The 21,970-nt window shown below is 41.4% G+C and overlaps 1 protein-coding gene across 1 annotated transcript in view; it reads right to left on the reverse strand.

The window, feature by feature from the left end:
• Positions 1-2,917: 2,917 nt before the first annotated feature.
• The window catches only part of ZMYND12 (zinc finger MYND-type containing 12), a 33,922-nt gene continuing 14,869 nt past the window's right edge, over positions 2,918-21,970 (reverse strand). The window contains exons 4-8 of the mRNA XM_060004222.1: positions 17,709-17,878; positions 15,256-15,378; positions 12,607-12,718; positions 11,235-11,384; positions 2,918-3,082 (exon numbers count right to left, since the gene is read on the reverse strand). Coding sequence (XP_059860205.1) covers positions 2,958-3,082; positions 11,235-11,384; positions 12,607-12,718; positions 15,256-15,378; positions 17,709-17,878 — 680 coding nt within the window. The 3' untranslated portion in view covers positions 2,918-2,957. The remainder of the gene's footprint in view (positions 3,083-11,234; positions 11,385-12,606; positions 12,719-15,255; positions 15,379-17,708; positions 17,879-21,970) is intronic.

The following is a 21,970-nucleotide window of genomic DNA, read 5'->3' on the forward strand; positions in this document are numbered from 1 at the left end:
AGTACTCAATGTGAACTTTTGTTAAATAAATGTTCATAGACAACATGGTATAATTTGTAACACTGCTATGTGCTTGCTAGTAGAAAAAATTTAGCCAGGACTTTCAGAGATGATCCCTCAGCTCCACACCTGCAAATTCTGCTGAAGATGCTTAGGAAAGGTTACCTGGTAGAATGATACGAGATGTTCTTATCTCCCAACAATTCCTGGTTTTCTTGAACCTGCATATACCTTTTTAGGTCAAGTAAATCACATTTCACAGAGATCTTCAGAACTGAGATTATGTCCTGCATCACTGTATCATGTATGAAAGTGAGATACATTTTCATTGATGAGTCAAAAAAAGAGGGCAAAATAAAACATTATCAAATTAGTGAAAGAAAGAAAATCTGAGTATTTGCCATCAGCAAACCCTCACCATAGGAAATACTAAAGGATTTATCAGTAATGTGAACCCAGATAGAGGGTGTGAAAAGCAAGAAGGAATATGATGACTTTATAAAATAATAATGACTTTATAAAATAATAATAATTGTGATTTGTGGGTTTAAGATATACTTGAAATAAATAACAGTAACAATATATAAGTTAGGGGGAAGCAAATGGAATTTAAAAATTTTAAAGCCCTTGTACAGTCCAGGATGAGGGTAAACATCCTGAATAACTTTAGACATTGATGTTAGGAATGAATATTTGAATTTCCGGAGTAATCACTTAAAGAATAGAAACACGGTGTGTAACCTACAAACTAGCAGACAGGGGGTAGAAAATGGAATGAGAAAAAATACATAATCAATCTAGAAGAAAGAAGAGGGAAAAAAGAAAGTGCAGTACAAATAGAAGGCACAAAATTATAGATTTAAGGGCTTCCCTGGTGGCGCAGTGGTTGAGAGTCCGCCTGCCGATGCAGGGGACACGGGTTCATGCCCCGGTCCGGGAAGATCCCACATGCCGCGGAGCGGCTGGGCCCGTGAGCCATGGCCGCTGAGCCTGCGCATCCGGAGCCTGTGCTCCGCAACAGGAGAGGCCGCAGCAGTGAGAGACCCGCGTACCACAAAAAAAAAAAAAAAAAGAAAGAAATTAAGAATCATACTTCTAAATCACTCATGAGTCATAAAAAATTAAGAAATATTTAGAGCAAATGATAATAAAAATGCATTTCATAATATGTGGTATCAATGAAAGCAGCATTTAGAGGAAAATTTATAGCCTTAATGCAAGTGTTAGAAAAGCAGAAAGACTGAAAATTAAATTTCTAGACATGATGTGAAAAAGCAGAAAATTATGAGCCATAACCAAGAGGAAAATCAGTCAATAGGAACAATAAAGTGAAACAGTAATTTTATAAATATACTCAATGGGGAAGGAGTCATGAGCAAGAATTCAGGGGTGGAGAGAACAGAAAACAGATAAGGGAGGGGGGAAAAAGAGAAAGGGGCCAATGACTGTGGTAGAGAAGAGAACTAGAGTTTAATGAAATGGACTTTGAAGGACTTTTTGAATAAGGAAGTTCTAATATTTTCTTTTAAATTATCTGCCATTGATCCTTCTCCTCACTCCTCCAATCTTCATTCAACATCTATTTGAAAGAGCTGGCTCATATCTGGGGTTAGCAGGTGAGAATCAAGAAGGGATGTGTCCCTAAAGAGACAAAAAAACAGCTACAAGACAAGATGTGGAGAGTGACAGAGTATTGACAATTGAAGCTAAAAACTGAAGTGAGAGACAGAAAAGTAAGGCCCTGGGACTTCATAGCCATCTTGCAGAAGCATAAGAGTGCCCCAAGCGGATTTTACCTAGACCTGAAGGTGCAGGGTGGCCATCTGACATATTTTTATTATATGGGCCTGAGGGAAATAATACGTCAGGAACATAAAACTCTCCGACAGGTCCTTGATTTGCATAACCTCTCCCTGGTACAAATCTACCCAGGAAGCAAAGTGGTCATGGGCAGGCTGCTTAGCGAGTCTGGAGAAAAAAAGGATGCACTAAATGACCAGAGTCCTCGATGGTACTAGCTGACACAGCCATGGCCACACGTGGGCCATTTTAGAACATAATGAGGAGGTTGGGTGTGTGTGGAGGGGTGGGAGGCGGTGAATCAAGGTCACAGAGCTGTTACGTGAGAAAGCTGGAATTTGAACCCAGGCATGTCTGCTCCAATGCCTACACTGTCCCCTACATCACAGGGGACCTTCCAGAGTACTTCCCCCCTAGACAGCATAGATGGCTCACATCCCCTTCAAATAATTGTCTGAGAAAAGAGACACCGATGTGGAATGGTAACTCGGCCAATCCATACTGGAGCTCCTTGAAAGGCCCAGGGGCCTTTTCTGGCAAAGGCCTACAATTTATGTCTGCATTTTGCTATTTGTTTTCTGTACGTCTCACATCTTTTTGTTCCTCCATTCCTCCTTTACTGCCTTCTTTTGCATTAAGTGGATCTTTTCTAGTGTACCATTTTAATTTCCTTGTTGATTTTAACTGTTTTTTCGATTACTTTTCTTAGTGATTGCTCTAGGAATTATAATGGGCATTTTAATCACAATCTACCTCAGATTAATGCTAACTTAATCACAGTAGAATAGAGAAACTTTACTCCAGTATAGCTCTATTCCCTACCCCTTTCTTTGGCAAAGATCTATGAAGAATGCATCACCGGGAGACCTCTGAGAAATAGGATAAACTATTTGCAGTTTAATTATAAATACCTTGTTAGTGAACTGATAACACGTTATTCAAAGTCGTGCAAAGTCATGATAAACAAGAGTTTTACTGATTTCTGTGCCAAAAGCTCTATATTCCCCAACATATGCTGTGAAACGATAAAAACACAGCTATGAGCGCAATCCCAGGGGAAGAGGGTGGGCACTTCAGCAATTCATAGCACCTCAAAGCAGCTGTGCAATGCTGGAATACATTAGATGCTCAATAGTCCATGATGCAGAGCTCTTGGGTCACCAAGTAATGGAATGAGCTTCCTCAGCTGAGATGAGATTTAGTAAGTCTTGAATGGTGTTTTGTTCATGGACACTGAGCTGCTGTTCTTTGGCTAGATCCAGGGCTCTCACGGCGTATTCCTCTGCCTGAAATAGAATTGCAGTGACAAAAGGAAGTTGTCACAGAAAAGCATTATATTGGAAAGCCCATCTCTGCTCGACCACAAAAACATGGGAAAGGACCCTTCAGATTCTCACACCAGCCACTGAGTTCTTTGTGGAAACTTGTGAACATATACTGGGTCTTCACAGCTAACCACATATGTGGGATGAGGGTGAGAGGGGTTAAGGAACAGGAAAACATGGTCGCTGAGCTTACAGTGGACAAAGCCTCTTTTCTACATTTCAGGGCCCTTTGAACCAACATTGGGAGGCATAGAAACGGAAGGTGCCACAAGTAAGTTGCCATCTGGGGAGCCAAGCAGCCCAGAGTTTTGACAGATGCTTCACAGGACAACTTGGGACAGGCTCTAGCTGGCCCTTCCCCCCTCCATCTCTTCCTCTTCTTCTTTTTTTTTTTTTTCAACATCTTTATTGGAGTATAATTGCTTTACAATGCTGTGTTAGTTTCTGCTGTATAACAAAGTGAATCAGCTATACATATACATATATCCCCATATCTCCTCCCTCTTGCGTCTCCCTCCCACCCTCCCTATCCCACCCCTCTAGGTGGACAAAAAGCACCGAGCTGATCTCCCTGTGCTCTGCGGCTGCTTCCCACCAGCTATTTTACATTTGGTAGTGTATATATGTCCATGCCACTGTCTCACTTCATCCCTGCTTACCCTTCCCACTCCCCATGTCCTCAAGTCCATTCTCTATGTCTGCATCTTTATTCCTGTCCTGCCCCTAGGTTCTTCAGAACCATTTTTTTCTTTAGATTTCATATATATGTGTTTGCATATGGTATTTGTTTTTCTCTTTCTGACTTACTTCCCTCTGTATGACAGTCTCTAGGTCCATCCATGTCTTTGCAAATGATGCAATTTCGTTCCTTTTTATGGCTGAGTAATATTCCATTTTATATATGTACCACATCTTTACCCATTCATCTGTCGATGAAAACAGGTTGCTTCCATGTCCTGGCCATTGTAAATAGAGCTGCAATGAATTTTGTGATACATGACTCCTTTTGAATTACGGTTTTCTCAGGGTATATGCCCAGTAGTGGGATTGCTGGGTCATATGGTAGTTCTATGTTTAGATTTTTAAGGAACCTGCATACTGTTCTCCATAGTGGCTGTATCAATTTACATTCCTACCAACAGTGCAAGAGGGTTCCTTTTCTCCACACTCTCTCCAGCATTTATTGTTTGTAGATTTTTTGATGATGGCCATTCTGACTGGTGTGAGGTGATACCTCATTGTAGTTTTGATTTGCATTTCTCTAATGATTAGTGATGTTAAGCATCCTTTCATGTGTTTGTTGGCAATCTGTATACCTTCTTTGGAGAAATGTTTATTTAGGTCTTCTGCCCATTTTTGCATTGGGTTGTTTGTTTTTTAGTTGTTGAGCTGCTTGTATGTTTTGGAGATTAATCCTTTGCCAGTTGCTTTGTTTGCAAATATTTTCTCCCATTGTGAGAGTTGTCTTTTCGTCTTGTTTATGGTTTCCTTTGCTGTGCAAAAGCTTTTAAGTTTCATTAGGTCCCATTTCTTTACTTTTGTTTTTATTTCCATTTCTCTAGGAGGTGGGTCAAAAAGGATCTTGCTGTGATTTATGTCAGAGAGTGTTCTGTCTATGTTTTCCTCTAAGAGTTTTATAGTGTCTGGCCTTATATTTAGGTCTTTAATCCACTTTGAGTTTATTTTTGTGTATGGTGTTAGGGAGTGTTCTAATTTCATTCTTTTACATTTAGCTGTCCAGTTTTCCCAGCACCACTTATTGAAGAGGCTGTCTTTTCTCCGTTGTATATTCTTGCCTCCTTTATCAAAGATAAGGTGACCATAGGTGCGTGGGTTTATCTCTGGGCTTTCTATCCTGTTCCACTGATCTATCTTTCTGTTTTTGTGCCAGTACCATACTGTCTTGATTACTGTAGCTTTGTAGTACAGTCTGAAATCAAGGAGCCTGATTCCTCCAGCTCCGTTTCTCTTTCTCAAGATTGCTTTGGCTATTTGGGATCTTTTGTGTTTCCATACAAATTGTGAAATTTTTTCTTCTAGTTCTGTGAAAATTGCCATTGCTAGTTTGATAGGGATTGCACTGAATCTGTAGATTGCTTTGGGTAATAGAGTCATTTTCAAAATGTTGATTCCTCCAATCCAAGAACATGGTATATCTCTCCATCTATTTGTATCATCTTTAATTTCTTTCATCAGTGTCTTATAGTTTTCTGCATACAGGTCTTTTGTCTCCTTAGGTAGATTTATTCTTAGGTATTTTATTCTTTTTGTTGCAATGGTAAATGGGAGTGTTTCCTTAATTTCTCTTTTAGATATTTCATCATTATCATAAAGGAATGCAAGAGACTTCTGTGCATTAATTTTGTATCCTGCTACTTTACCAAATTCATTGATTAGCTCTAGTAGTTTTCTGGTAGCATCCTTAGGATTCTCTATGTATAGTATCATGTCATCTGCAAACAGTAACGGTTTTATTTCTTCTTTTCCGATGTGGATTCTTTTTATTTCTTTTTCCTCTCTGATTGCTGTGGCTAAAACTTCCAAAACTATGTTGAATAATAGTGGTGAGAGTGGGCAACCTTGTCTTGTTCCTGATCTTAGTGGAAATGGTTTCAGTTTTTCACCATTGAGAATGATCTTGGCTCTGGGTTTGTCATATATGGCCTTTATTATGCTGAGGTAATTTCCCTCTATGCCTACTTTCTGGAGGGTTTTTATCATAAATGGGTGTTGAATTTTGTTGAAAGCTTTTTCTGCATCTATTGAGATGATCATACGGTTTTTCTCCTTCAGTTTGTTAATATGGTTTTTCACATTGATTGATCTGCATATATTGAAGAATCCTTGCATTCCTGGGATAATCCCCACTTGATCATGGTGTATGATACTTTTAATGCATTGTTGGATTCTGCTTGCTAGTTTTTTTTGTTTGTTTGTTTGTTTTTTGCAGTACGTGGGCATCTCACTCTTGTGGCCTCTCCTGTTGCGGAGCACAGGCTCCGGATGCGCAGGCTCAGCGGCCATGGCTCATGGGCCCAGCCGCTCTGCAGCACGTGGGATCCTCCCGGACCGGGGCACGAACCCGTGTCCCCTGCATCCGCAGGCAGACTCTCAACCACTGCACCACCAGGGAATCCCTGTTTGCTAGTATTTTGTTGAGGATTTTTGCATCTAGGTTCATTACTGATATTGGCCTGTAGTTTTCTTTCTTCGTGGCATCTTTTTCTGGTTTTGGTATCAGGGTGACGGTGGCCTCGTAGAATGAGTTTGGGAGTGTTCCTCCCTCTGCTATATTTTGGAAGAGTTTGAGAAGGATAGGTGTTAGCTCCTTTCGAAATGTTTGATAGGATTTGCCTGTGAAGCCATCTGGTCCTGGGCTTTTGTTTTGTGGAAGACTTTTAATTACAGTCTGAATTTCAGTGCTTGTGATTGGTCTGTTTTATTTTCTATTTCTTCCTGGTTCAGTCTCGGAAGGTTGTGCTTTTGTAAGAATTTGTCCATTTCTTCCAGGTTGTCCATTTTATTGGCATATAGTTGCTTGTAGTAATCTCTCATGATCCTTTGTATTTCTGCAGTGTCAGTTGTTACTTCTCCTTTTTCATTTCTAATTGTATTGATTTGAGTCTTTTCCCTTTTTATCTTGATGGGTCTGGCTAATGGTTTATCAATTTTGTTTATCTTCTCAAAGAACCGGCTTTTAGTTTTATTGATCTTTGCTATTGTTTCCTTCATTTCTTTTTCATTTATTTCTGACCTGATCCTTATGATTTCTTTCCTTCTGCTAACTTTGGGGTTTTTTTATTCTTCTTTCTCTAATTGCTTATGGTGTAAGGTTAGGTTGCTTGAGATTTTTCTTGTTTCTTGAGGTAGGATTGTATTGCTATAAACTTCCCTCTTAGAACTGCTTTTCCTGCATCCCATAGGTTTTGAGTTGTCGTGTTTTCATTGTCATTTGTTTCTAGGTTTTGGGGTTTTTTTTTGCGGTACGCAGGCCTCTCACTGCCGTGCCCTCTCCGTTGTGGAGCACTGGCTCCGGACGCGCAGGCTCAGTGGCCATGGCTCACGGGCCCAGCCACTCTGCAGCATGTGTGATCCTCCCGGACCAGGGCACGAACCCGTGTCCCCTGCATCAGCAGACAGACTCTCAACCACTGCACCACCAGGGAAGCCCTCTAGGTATTTTTTAATTTCCTCTTTGATTTCTTCAGTGATCTCTTGGTTATTTAGTAATGTACTGTTTAGCCTCCATGTATTTGTATTTTTTACAGTTTTTTTCCTGTATTGATGTCTAGTCTTACAGCATTGTGGTCAGAAAAGGTACTTGATACAATTTCAATTTTCTTAAATTTATCAAGGCTTGATTTGTGACCCACGATATGATCCATCCTGGAGAATGTTCCATGAGCACTTGAGAAGAAGATGTATTCTGTTGTTTTTGGATGGAATGTCCTATAAATATCAATTAAGTCCATCTTGTTTAATGTATCATTTAAAGCTTGGGTTTCCTTATTTATTTTCATTCTGGATGATCTTTCCATTGGTGAAAGTGGGGTGTTAAAGTCCCCTACTATGATTGTGTTACTGTCAATTTCCCCTTTTATGGCTGTTAGCATTTGCCTTATGTATTGAGGTGCTCCTATATTGGGTGCATAAATATTTAAAATTGTTATATCTTCTTGGATTGATTCCTTGATCATTATGTAGTGTCCTTCTTTGTCTCTTGTAATAGTCTTTATTTTAAAGTCCATTTTGTCTTATATGAGAATTGCTACTCCAGCTTTCTTTTGATTTCTATTTGCATGGAATATCTTTCTCCATCCCCTCACTTTCAGTCTGTACATGTTCCTAGGTCTGAAGTGGATCTCTTGTAAGCAGCATATATACAGGTCTTGTTTTTGTATCCATTCATCCAGTCTATATCTTTTGGTTGGAGCATTTAATCCATTTACATTTAAGGTAATTATCGATATGTATGTTCTTATTACCATTTTCTTAACTGTTTTGGGTTTGTTATTGTAGTTCTTTTCCTTCTCTTGTATTTCCTGCCTAGAGAAGTTCCTTTAGCATTTGTCGTAAAGCTGCTTTGGTGGTGCTGAATTCTCTTAGCTTTTGCTTGTCTGTAAAGTTTTTAATTTCTCTGTCGAATCTCAATGGGATCCTTGCTAGATAGAGTAATCTTGGTTGTAGGATTTTCCCTTTCATCACTTTAAATATGTCCTGCCACTGCCTTCTGGCTTGCAGAGTTTCTGCTGAAATATCAGCTGTTAACCTTATGGGGATCCCCTTGTATGTTATTTGTTGCTTTTCCCTTGCTGCTTTTAATATTTTTGCTTTAATTTTTGATGGTTTGATTAATATGTGTCTTGGCATGTTTCTCCTTGGATTTTTCCTGTGTGGGACTCTCTGTGCTCCCTGGACTTGATTGACTATTTCCTTTCCCATACTAGGGAAGTTTTCAACTATAATCTCTTCAAATATTTTCTCAGTCCTTTTCTTTTTCTCTTCCTCTGGGACTCCTATAATTTGAATGTTGGTGCATTTCATGTTGTCCCAGAGGTCTCTGAGACTGTCCTCAATTCTTTTCATTCTTTTTTTTTTTTTTTTTTTTTTCTGCTCTGTGGTAGTTATTTCCACTATTTTATCTTCCAGGTCACTTATTCTTTCTTCTGCCTCAGTTATTCTGCTATTGATTCCCTCTAGAGAATTTTTAATTTCATTTATTGTGTTGTACATCATTGTTTGTTTGCTCTTTAGTTCTTCTACGTCCTTGTTACATGTTTCTTGCATTTTCTCCATTCTATTTCCAAGATTTGGGATCATCTTTACTATTATTACTCTGAATTCTTTTTCAGGTAAACTGCCTATTTCCTCTTCATTTGTGTGGTCTGGTGGGTTTTTACCTTGCTCTTTCATCTGCTGTGTATTTCTCTGTCTTCTCATTTTGCTGGGTTTGGGGTCTACTTTTCACAGCCTGCAGGTTCGAAGTTCCCGTTGTTTTTGGTGTCTGCCCCCAGTGGGTAAGGTTGGTTCAGTAGGTTGTGTAGGCTTCCTGGTGCAGGGGACTGGTGCCTGTGTTCTGGAGGATGAGGCTGGATCTTGTCTTTCAGGTCTGCAGGACAGCGTCTCGTGGTGTGTTTTGGGGTGTCAACTTATTATGTTTTTAGGCAGCCTCTTTGATATTGGGTGGGGTTGTGTTCCTGTCTTGCTAGTTGTTTGACATGGGGTGTCCAACATTGGAGCTTGATGGTCATTGAGTGGAGCTGGGTCTTAGCATTGAGACTGAGGTCTCTGGGAGAGCTCTCGCCGATTGATATTACAAGGGGCCAGGAGGTCTCTGGTGGACCAATGTCCTGAACTCGGCTCTCCCACCTGAAAGGCTCAGGCCTGACACCTGGCTGGAGCACCAAGACCCTGTCAGCCACATGGCTCTACTCGCAAAGGGGAAAGGGGTGCCTCAGCAAGCCGAGCAGGTGCTTTCACCCCCCTCCATCTCTTCTTTTCTCCCTTATTTCCTTCCTCCCTTCCTTCCTTCCTTCCTTCCTTTCCTCTTTCTCTCCTTACTGTCTTTCAGTAAATATTTATTGAAAGGCTACTATGTTCCAGGTACTGTGACTATAGGCAGAAATTCCTACCCTTGTGAAATTGACAATATAGTGGGGGAACGAGGCAATCAACAAGACAAATAATTAAAATGCAATGGTATCTTAAATAGTGATTCACGCTAAGGAAAAAAATAAAGCAGGAAGGGGAACAGGAAGCATTAACGGTGGCAGTGGGGGTTTGCCGTTTCAGACAGAGGGCAGGGAAAGCCTTACTGAAAAGCAGACAGCTGAGTCCAGACCTGAAGGAAGCGAGGTGCCAATCCTTAGTAGATAGAGGTGTCCCTTTTCTCTAAGGACCTCTTGCAGACCTAACACCCTTAACACACCTTGGGGGAATGACTTCCTTGAATGGAAAATGAGACCCTGAAATGTAGAAAAGAGGCTTTGTCCACTGTAAACTTGGACATACAATGGAAATGTTCCCTGTTCCCTAACCCCTCTCACGCCCATCCCACATAGGGCCACTGTCCCTCTTTTGTGCTCCCACAGGGCCCTGGGCTTTACTATCACACTCTATTTTAACCCACAGACTGGGAGCTCTTCCAGGCCCTGGTATACAGTAGGTGCTTAGTAAAAGTTTGCTGATGAACGGAAAGAAGGAAGAAAGGAAGGGAGGAAGGGAGCGGGGTAAGGACATCTTAAATTTTCCCATGTCACCCACACAGAAAGACCTCCTCCAACCATCCTCCCTCCTCTCTCCCCTTGTCTGCTTTACTTTTCTTTGTAGTGCTTTTCACTCTCTGAAATTATATTACATATTTATATGTTTACTTGTTTATTGTAACTTCCCCTCCTCCAGAAAAATGTAAGTCACTTGGAAATAGGGAACTTGGCTGGTGGTTCACCACTGCACCCCCAGTCCCTAAGACTGTGCCTTGCAAATGGTAGAACCTCAATAAATACCTGAATGAATGAGTGGATCAGTCAATCAATAAATCAAGAACCCTGAGATATGCCACCTGCTGTCTATAAGAAATTGGGCAAGCAATGGACCCTCTCTGTGCCTTAGTTTCCTTATCTGTAAAGTGGGAATAATAAAATACCTTCTTTGTAAAGTTAGTATGAGAATTAAATGTGATAATTCATGTAAAGTACTTAGGCTAGTGACTGCCACATAAAAAGCACTCAAGAACAATTACCTTTTGAATTATTATTTCTGTCTGGATCCCTCCAGCAACAGGGAACTCACTACCTGAGTATGGTTAGAGCAACTACTCCAACCCCCCAAGGACTCCCCAGAGCCCTTCTTCCCTGCAGGCTTCCTAGCACTGCCCCAGCCTCAGTTAACCTGTGCAACCCTAGGGTGGCCCCCTTGAGGGAAGAAGACAACCTCATTTCCACTGTGCAGGTTGGACTCAACACATAAGAAATGTCATGAGCATCTGAACTTTTTTGGAGTGAAGGCTTACTCTGAGGGTAAAAGCTAGTGCAGTTGGGCAAAACACAGCTGAAATCAACTAGAGGAACTTCTCCCTCCATTTTAGACATGCTTCTTTTCTAGGGGAACTTGCCTTTGAAGAATTCACCATCAGGTAGTAAAGCATGAACAGGATTTTTAGAACAAAGATTGTTTTTTGGGGAGCTTTGTCAGATGTAGATTCTCGAATCTTCAAGATTGAAGTCAGGATCTGAATGGCTTCTGCTTCCTGGGCTTCATCTGTGATGGAAAGAAAGGGAGGAAAGAAGAAACAGGCCCTAGGGCAGCTGCATCTACCCTCAGGGATAAGCAACCTGTTAGGGCACCTGTCCTTCAGGCAGTTCACCAGCTCTGCCCAGCGTGTCATTATCAGAGTAACCTAAAAAAAGCAAAACAAAACAAAAAACAAAACTCATTCCTACAGGTCCCAGAGTTGCTTAGCTTTCTTTCTTTCAGAGTCCTAAACTAGATCTCTTAGGCCCCCAATACAGGGAATTTGTCATGGTGGGATTTCTTGGGTCCAACTCAACTTCCATTCTATAGCAAGAGGAGGGAGCCGGGGCTTCTGGCAGCCACAGCACCTTAATTCCTCTTCCCCAAATCCAAAGATGCTTAAGCAGTAGCCTTTCTGCTTTTCCCCATGTGAGGCTAAGCTTAGAGAAAAAGGCAGAAAAGACATACACTGTAATGTTAAGGTTGGCTGTCTTTGGATAGCTATGATTTCTGAGTTTTCTACTTTAACATGAACTGCTTTTATAAGAGAAAATTCAATAAAATTACTAATTTTTTGAATCTTAGCTCCAAACTTCTCCTCCAAGAAGTCTTCCCTCTTCAACACCATCCAACTGTCCTCACCTCTTCATTCTGGGACTCAGCTCGTAATATAATTTGTACTTGTAGAAGTTTTCTTTTCTTTCACATAGTTGCTGTCTCACCCACTACACTATATGTCTCTTTTGAGAAGAAACTAGATCTTCCATCTCTTTTTATGATCTCAGAGGGAATGATGCTGTACTCAGCCTTCAGCCCTTTGCTGAGGTGGGTAGAGAGATGACTCAGACTCAGCCCTGCCACTGAGAAGTTCACTGTCCAGTAAAGGAAGAGGATAAGGCACCAGAACAAATGAGCAATGGGCCTTCCGTGTGGAGTCTGGAGAGATAACACATAAAAAATGGATGCCCTGCAGGAATCTCAGGGGGCTCCGGCAGGGTCTTTTTTTCCTCCAGATCTGTCCCTTAGTAACTCCCCTGCAAGGCTGTGTGTGACGCTAGGGACCTGAATTCTTCCCACCGCTCGTCAAATCTCTTTGATCCCCCTGTCTCAGTTTGCCCGTTGGCAAAATGGGAAGGTGGCACTGATGTGCCCCACGACAGGCACAGCTGCTCTCCCTCTGAGGGGAAAAGTCTGTGGATCAGAAAAGATGAAGTCACTGCTCTGCTTCCTGGGGAGAACTGCCACTTACCCAAGCCAGTGTCAGTCTCAAATTGTTTGCCTAGTAGATCTACTTGTTGGGTGCGAGCCTGTGAGAGGACTTGATAGTGATTGTTCAAATATTCATTCCAGATCTCAGAGACCTGTTGGGAAAGGAGATGGTAATCAGACAAGCAAGCTGGACCTTAGCCACTGGACCAGCCAGCTGAGAGGGCAGCACCTCTGCCCAGGCTTCCTGCCGGTCTGCAGACTCCCTCTCTCGTTGTGCCTGAAGGCAGTGGGAGCCTTAGGAGCCCAAAGGTGCTTGGCCAAGGTAAGTGTGACAAGTGTTGGGCTGCAAAGGGCACATGGAGGGCTGACCTGGGGACAGCCCTGGTGGGGTCTAATTACAATGGCTACCATGTGTTGAGCACACCTACCTTTACATCCTCCCAACATCCCAATTACGGTCGTATTCTTATTACTCCCGTTTCATAGATCAATAAACTGAGGTTCAGAAAAGTTAAGATCACTCTTGACTTTTGGTAAAAGCTACTATGTGGCACAGCCAGGATTTAAATTCAAGTCTGCCTGATTCCAAAGTTCATTTTTTTCTCAGCTGCACAACAATGCCTCTTCTTCAGAAGTGAGTCTAAAATATGAATAAACAGTCACCACTTGACAACCTATATCACACACAGAAATTGTTGTTTGCTAAGTAAGGTGTTACTATATGAAGATAACCAACATTTTAATATATTGGAAACAGTTTTTTAAGGAAGGTCCATAGTGTTCTCCATAGTGGTTGTATCCATTTACATTCCCACCAACATTGCAAGAGGGTTCGCTTTTCTCCACACCCTCTCCAGCATTTATTGTTTGTAGATTTTTTTGATGATGGCCATTCTGACCAGTGTGAAGAGATACCTCATTGTAGTTTCAATTTGCATTTCTCTAATAGTTAGTGATGTTGAGCACATTTTCATGTGTTTGTTGGCCATCTGTATGTCTTCTCTGGAGAAATGTCTATTTAGGCCTTCCACCCTTTTTTTTTTTTTTTTTTTTTTTTTTTTTGCGGTACTTGGGCCTCTCACTGTTGTGGCCTCTCGAATTGTGGAGCACAGGCTCCGGACACGCAGGCTCAGCGGTCATGGCTCACGGGTCTAGCTGCTCCTCGGCATGTGGGATCTTCCAGGACCGGGTCACAAACCCATGTCCCCTGCATCAGCAGGCGGACTCTCAACCACTGCACCACCAGGGAAGCCCCACCCATTTCTTCATTAAGTTGTTTGTTTTTTTGATATTGAGCTGCATGAGCTGTTTGTATATTTTGGAGATTAATCCTTTGTCAGTTGCTTCATTTGCAAATATTTTCTCCCTTTCTGAGGGTTGTCTATGACCCAGCAATCCCACTCCTGGGCATATATCCTGAGAAAACCATAATTCAAAAAGACACATGCACACCAATGTTCACTGCAGCACTACTTACAATAGCTAGGACATGGAAGCAACCTAAATGCCCATCAACAGCGGAATGGATAAAGAAGATGTGGTACATATATACAATGGAATATTACTCAGCCATAAAAAGAAACGAAACTGAATTATTTGTAGTGAGGTGGCTGGACCTAGAATCTGTCACACAGAGTGAAGTAAGTCAGAAAGAGAAAAACAAATATCGTATATTAACACATATATGTGGAATCTAAAAAACTGGTATAGATGGTCTTATTTGCAAAGCAGAAATAGAGACACAGATGTAGAGAATAAACGTAGGAATACCAAGGGGGAAGCTGGGGTGGGATGAATTGGGAGATGTGGATTGACATATATACACTATTGATACTATGTATAAATAGGTAACTAATGAGAATCTACTATAGAGCACAGGGAACTCTACTCAATGCTCTGCGGTGACCTAAATGGGAAGGAAATCCAAAAAAGAGGGGATATATGTATACATACTTTGCTGTACAGTAGAAACTAACACAACACTGTAAAGCAACTATACTCCAATAAAAATGTTTTTTTAAAAAGAGGAAAATATTGTATAGACTTGACAATCTACAATTGGAATAGATACATACTATTCTAAAAGAATTAAATTAAAACTATTTAAAATTTAAGAAAAAAAGAAGCCTAGCACTTTAGACTCTGTCAAGGTCACCTTCTCTTGCAACTCAGCCCCAAATCATCTGACAGTAAATATATATATATATATATATATATATATATATATATATAAACAGTTTATATATATATAAACAGTTTAAAATCTTTCACAGGTAAAGATGGACATTTTAAAGTACTTTCATGTTCTTTGATCCCTTCACAGGACCTTTCAACAATTAGTTTCACTTAAAAACTTCATCTCCTCCTTTATCCCACACCTCAATATGCCCACATTAGCTTGCTCCTAGGGATATGACAGGGTATCTGGCAGCCTATTTGGAGGGGTTTGGTTCTTATTGACCCATAAGCTATTATTTGTTAATTGCTCTATTGATACTAAGGACTAAACTATTTTGGTAGTGGAGAAACCGGAAGAAAGAAAAGTGGAGTATATCATGAATCAAGCTATGTGATTTTGGGCAAGTCACTTCATCTGTCTGTGCCTCGAATATCTCATGAATGGTCTGACACCAGTTGTAAGATACAAGGCCTAAGTATCAAGGCTCAGCTCCCATATTCCCCAGCTCACCTTGGTGTACAATGTGTCTGCCAGGTCCAACTTTTTAAGGCCATAGAAGATATTAGCCAGGTAGAAGTAGCCTCCTGAGGTCCTGATGTGCTCTGTTCCAAATGCACAACTGGCGAAATAAATCTATAGCAGAAGAAAGGAAGAAAGAGAGTGCTTGAGTTTTCTTTGTAAATCATATATCTTATAAAGGACTTGTATCCAGAATCTATAAAGAACTTTTACAACAGCTCGGTTAAAACATGGGCAAAGGATCTGAACCGATAACATGTCACCAAAAAGATACACCAATGGCTAAAGCACATGAAATGATACTCAACATTATTAGTCACTAAGGAAATGCAAAATAAAACCCACAATGAGATACATCTTCACACACACTAGAACCGCTCTAATCAAAAAGACAGAAAATAACACTTATTGGCAAAGTTGTGGCAAAAGTGGAACTCTTGTACATGCTGGTGGGAATATAAAATGATGCAGCCTCTGCGGAAAACAGTTTGGTAGTCCTCAAAAAATTAAACAGTTTTACCACATGACCGAGCAATTCTATTCTTAGGTATATACCCAAGAGGAATGAAGACATGTCTTCACACAAAGACTTGTACACAAATGTTCACAGCAGTGTTATTCATAATAGACAAAAAATGGAAACAACCCAAATGTCCATCAACTGGTGAACGGTAAAGAAATTGTGGTATATCCAGATGATAGCGATAAAAGGAATGAAATATTGATATATAAACAACGACACGGGTGACTTTCAAAATAATTATGCTAAGTGAAAGAATTCAGATGCAAGAGGCATCATTTATTTAATAATGATTTAATATAAATCATTCATTTATATTAAATGTCCTAAAAAGGTAAATCTAGAAAGACAGAAAGTGGGAATGAGAAATGACTGCAGATGGATATGTGGGCTCTCTTTAGGGTGAAAACTGGATTATGTTGATGGTTGCACAGCTCTAAGTTTACTAAAAATCATTGAATTGTACACTTAATTGTACATACCATTGACTTCTATGGTATGTATCAATAATGCTGTGGTTTGGTTTGGTTTGTTTTTAAGTGAGGCTGAGCTTGATGTAATTCTTAACTATGTGACCCAGCTCAAGAGAGAGTGTGCTTCTGCTTGATTTGTTGAAGGCTGTGAAGCACAGAGAGGAAGCACAAATGAAGAAGTGCATTGGTCAGGCTCCTAGGCGGAAGTAGATGGCACCCTCACAAGTATCAATATTCCCTGAGGCTAGTATAATGAAAGGATTATTTACAGAGACGTGGAAGGTGTACGGAACCAACAAGAGTTAGTGAAGCACTAGGGACTATCAGTAGCAAGAGACCGTTTACAGTCCAAATTCCTGAGAAAACCAGGGGAGAAAGCAGGGTTACCAGGGCCCAGCAAGAGCTAGAGCTGTGGAGGAAGGCTACCTGACAGGAGCCATGGCCATGAGGAACACTGGCCCTGCAGGGACTGGGCTGGTGCAGAAAGGCAGCAGAGTAAATACCTCAACCTCTCTCTGCTCCCAACTTCCACTCCTCTGCCATGCCTTTCACTCTTCAAACCCAGTGAGGCCAAAGAGCAATGGAGTCCACCGAGGTCAGCCTCCCAGGGAAGAGTAGGGCAGAGAATGCATTTGGTGTAAGGGGATATGGAGAATAACCAGCACAACAATGTTTCCAGCAAATTTAGGGGCATCGTGCAGTGGCAGGCAACCAGAGGGAGGGTTGCCCAGTGGAGAGGCTGAAGAGAGACCCAATCTGCACGGAGACTGCAGTCTGATTCTAACCTCATCCAAGTTTCAGGCTCAGGAACTCTTCCCTCCGGTAATATTGTCCAATACTGAAATCCTAACAGAAACCTCATGAATGTGGGAAGAACAGCTCAGTCATCACCCTCATCAACCTATCTAACATCGGTACAGAGTTTTAGAGTTTATAAAGCACTTTCATATACCTCCAGCTCATTTAAATGTAATAACCACACTCTGTAGTAGAGATGTTGATGTTATTTATCAAAATCACAGCCAAAGTACTGCCCATGTTGGGCCCTCTTATTCATCTCTGCAATGACCCAATGAGGCAGAGACTATTTTATGATTACTGTCTTACAGGTGATGAAAGACGTTAAATAATTTATCCAAGTCTGTGTGGCTGGTGAAATGGCAGAGCTGGGACCAGGAGTAAAGCCCTGCTCTTAACCAGGATGCTCTTCTGCCTCCCTTTATCATCCCCCAAGCAATTGAGGCTTGGGAAGTGATGTGACCTGGACAAGGATGCACAGGCAGAAAGTGGAAAGTCTTGAATTCAGGTCGTCAGAATTGTGTTCTTGCTAATACTCCACCAAACAGACAGTTGTACACAGAAAGTTTCAGAGAAATACTCAGTAAAAAAGAAACAACAACAAACAAACAGAGCTGTTCTCAGAAACAATCGGGTGTTATTAATTTGTTTACATCATTGGCCAGATGATAACGGGCTTCCTCATAGTTTTCCTTAGCCATGTAGAGAAGCCCCAGGTTCCGATGCAGTAAGGAGTGGGTGGCGTAAGAACATTCAGCTGATTTGAGGACTGTCCACTGTGCTTGGGATAGATACTCCTCAGCCTGGACGATCCGGCCCAGACCTACCCAAAAGAAATAAAGATTATAATCCATATCCTAGCCAGAGAATACATGATGAAATACGAGTCATCACCTATTCACTCATCTATTCATTGACTTGAATACTTACTGACACACAAAAACTTGTACGTGAATATTCATAGCAGCCTATTCATATTAGCCAAAATATTGAAACAGCTTAAATGTTGGTCAACTGATGAGTAAATATACAAAGTATAGCCTTTCCCTATTCATGAGTGGCATATTATTCAGGCACTAAAGGAATAAAGTACTGATACATACTACAACATGGATGAACCTTGAAAACATTATACTGAGTGAAAGAAGCCAGACACGAAAGGCCACACATTGTATGATTTCATTAATATAAATTTTCCAGAATAGGCAAATCAGAAAGTGGATTGATTAGTAAGTGGCCCAGGACTGTAGGCATGGGAACCGAGGTATGACTGCTATTGGTATTGGGTTTCATTTTGGGGTGACAAAAATGTTCCCGAATTAGATGTGATGATGGTTGCACAATCTTGTGAATATACTAAAACCACTGAATTGTACTTTAAAGGGGAGAATTTTATGGTACATGAATTATATCTCAATTTAAAAATATATGTATATGTATATTTGATACTTTTTATGTGCCAGACCTTGTGTTAAGGGATAGGAATTCAAAGATGAATCAAAGCCATTACTCCTGAAAAATGTACAGCTTGGTTGGTGGAATGCAGACATGAAAACAAGTATATTTGTAATATAGTGTAAATGCAATGATAGTAACATTATAAGGTTTGGAAGTGGAAGAGAGTAGGAAGTGTTTAATTCTTTGGATGGGGTAGAGAAGGACAATGGAGTGGGGAGAGGCATGGTCAGTGTTATGGACTGAATGTTTGTGTTCCCCCCAAATTCATATGTTGAAGCCCTAATCCCTAATGAGACAGTATTTTGAAGTGGGGCCCTTGGGAGGTAATTAGGTCATGAGGGTGGAGCTCTCATGAATGGGATTAGTGCCCTTATAAGAAGAGACAAGAGAGAGATGATCTCTCTTTTGGCCATGTGAGGGTATAGCAAGAAAAGGCGGCTGTCTACAAGTTAGGAAGTGTGTTCTCACCAGACACCAGCTCTGTTGGCACCTTGATCGTGGACTTGTAGCCACCAGAACTGTGAGAAATAAATGTTCGTTGTTTAAGCCACCCAGTCTATGGTATTTGTTATAGCAGCCAAGCTAAGATAGTCAGAAAAGTCTGAGCTAAGTTTTGAGGATGAATATAAGTTTTCTAGACAGTTAAGGGAGGGAGGGCATCTCAGGGAGAATTAACACATATGCAAAGTCTTAGAGATATGAAATGGTGTGCTGTGCTTAGAGAACTATATATTGGCCTGTGATGCTGGGGCACAAAGTATAAGGGATCAAGTGGCAGGAAATGAGGCGAAAGAGGTAGGCAGGGCACAGATCACGGAGGGCTTAGGAAGTCGTGCCAAGGAGCTTGATGCATGTGGATAAAAACTAGAGGATTTTCAGAAAAGGAGTGATAACCGCATTCAGATTTAGAAGAGTCCTCTGGCACTATGCCAAGGAGAGACCAGAAGGGAGGAGGAAAAGGAAAACACTCACTAGAAGACTTTTGAAATAGTTCAGGCATGTACTAGACCCTGAACTAAGGCAGCGAATGAAGATGGAGTATATAAAAGAGACATTCAGGAGCTAGAATGGTTATGTGGTTAACCATTTCATGTGGTTAAGTGAAAGTCACCTTTATTTCTAATATTCAAATACTCTTGACCCTTAACTCTTTTTGTTTAGTTGTGAAAGAAAAAAGAAAAGGTCATGAAGAACCTAGCGTGGGAAGGGTAAGCTGTGACAAAGTGAGAGAGTGGCATGGACATATATACACTACCAAACGTAAAATAGATAGCTAGTGGGAAGCAGCCACATAGCACAGGGAGATGAGCTCAGTGCTTTGTGACCACCTGGAGGGGTGGGATAGGGAGGGTGGGAGGGGGGGAGATGCAAGAGGGAAGAGATATGGGAACATATGTATATGTATAACTGATTCACTTTGTTATAAAGCAGAAACTAACACACCATTGTAAAGCAATTATACTCCAATAAAGATGTTAATAAAAAAAGACAAGAAAAAAAAAAAAGAAGATACGTAATAGTTTCTTGCCTACACTTGCCTCCTAGGAAGGTTGTCAGAAGTGAGCAGAAAACTACTTTGAGAACGTTCTGCAGAGCAGGAGACATGCCCTGCGTGTGAAGGGTTCTGTGTGATGGGTGCTGCAGCAGAAATGGCATCAGTAAAGTGTCAGGAGATGAAGACACGGATCCCTCACAAGTCAACCTTCTGTTCTTCTTGTGCTTCCTCCCAGGCCTACTTCACATGTAAGCATTGCTTTATTCTGGTTGTAATCATACCTCTCTGAATTACAGGAGAGGTGAGGAAGAAGCAGTCAACAAGAGGTAGCAAGTAACTGCCTGACCGATGCTCACACTAAAATGGGAAAATATTAGATCAGAATCAAGGGGCCATGGCCCATGATCCTGGCTCATGTTACTTAAATAGGCGAGCCACATTTTCCATCCGGGTTTTGCTTAAAAAAATAAGAGCTTTAGACTGAGGCCCTGTCAAATTTAAGGAAGCAAATGACTCTTAGCTAAGACATTTATCTTGGGAAACAATTGGTAGGGGGCACTGATATATATTGGAAATTCACATGTTTCGTTGTCCAGTTCTCATTTACAGAGGTATTGCTGAAAAAAGGAAGGCCCCCAGGTCAAGCTGAACCACATCTAAACAAGCATCAGTCCCAAAGGAAAAAGCCTACTTGAGAGCAAAAAACTACAAAGCTGCATATTCAGAGCAGGGTATAATGAGGTGAGAAGAACAAGCTGTGACAAGCGGGTCAGAACTAAGATTGTGACCAGTGAGTGGGTAAGTTCAGGCATGCCCTCCTACATACAGTGTTTACCTGGAGAGGTGTAGGGATGGAGTAGAGGTAACAGAGACCTAAAGTTGCCAAAGGAAGTGAGACTATCCTGAAGGGTGACTTTCAGGGTATATGCGGTAGAGAGAGAAGGGATGGCCAATTCATGGAGCAGTGGTACTTGTCTTAAGGGTGAGACACAGCAGGCTTACACTGGGTTAGTGGCAGATCTGAGAGACATTATGGGGGAAGATGTTGCAGGACTTGCGGATGAAAGTAAAGGAGCACAGAATAAAACAGTCACAGACGATTCAAAGGTGTGGCTGTGAGGCACTCAGGGGAAGCAAAAGGAATCATTTACTGAGGACCTGCCTTACCCTATGCCTTACACATGCCTTACACTAGGCTAGGCCATCTGCATCTGGGATTTAAGTCTGCCAACAATCCTGCAAAAGAAATATCAGAGGAGGAAACCGCACATTCATTCAACCCTATATTCATCTAATCTGTTGAGTCTCTACCACTCTGCCGGATGCTCAGTGCATGCTGGATCCCTGACCTTAAAAAGTTCACAGTTGAGTGAATTCGTTACACAATAAGGAAACAAAAAATGAAGTGATAGGAAGGAAATGGACAGAACACAGTGATCAAAAAAGGCACGGAGAAACCTACTTTGGATGATTAGGGAACACCTCTCTGAGAAGGTGGCGTTTAAGCAGGTACCTGAAGGTTGAAAAGAAATCAGCCATATAAGAGGGAGAAAACAGCATTCCAGGTGGTATGTGTGAGAGCCCTAAGGTAAGAAAAAGCTTGATGACTAGGATACACGGCTAGTAAAGAGTTGGAACTTGGGCTTCCCTAGTGGCGCAGTGGTTGAAAGTCCGCCTGCCGATACAGGGGACACGGGTTCATGCCCCGGTCCGGGAAGATCCCACATGCCGCGGAGCGGCTGGGCCCGTGAGCCATGGCCGCTGGGCCTGCACGTCTGGAGCCTGTGCTCCGCAATGGGAGAGGCCACAACAGTGAGAGGCCCGCGTACCGCAAAAAAAAAAAAAAAAAAGAGTTGGAATTTATTACCTAGATTCTCCCGGTTCCAAAACACTAAAAACAGTGGGGGAAGATGAGTAAGGTGGCTCCTCCTTGAAGAGTTACTGAAAATGTCATTTCTAGTG

Source organism: Delphinus delphis, chromosome 1 (assembly GCF_949987515.2).
Source record: "Delphinus delphis chromosome 1, mDelDel1.2, whole genome shotgun sequence".
In the NCBI taxonomy this organism is placed as follows: domain Eukaryota; kingdom Metazoa; phylum Chordata; class Mammalia; order Artiodactyla; family Delphinidae; genus Delphinus; species Delphinus delphis.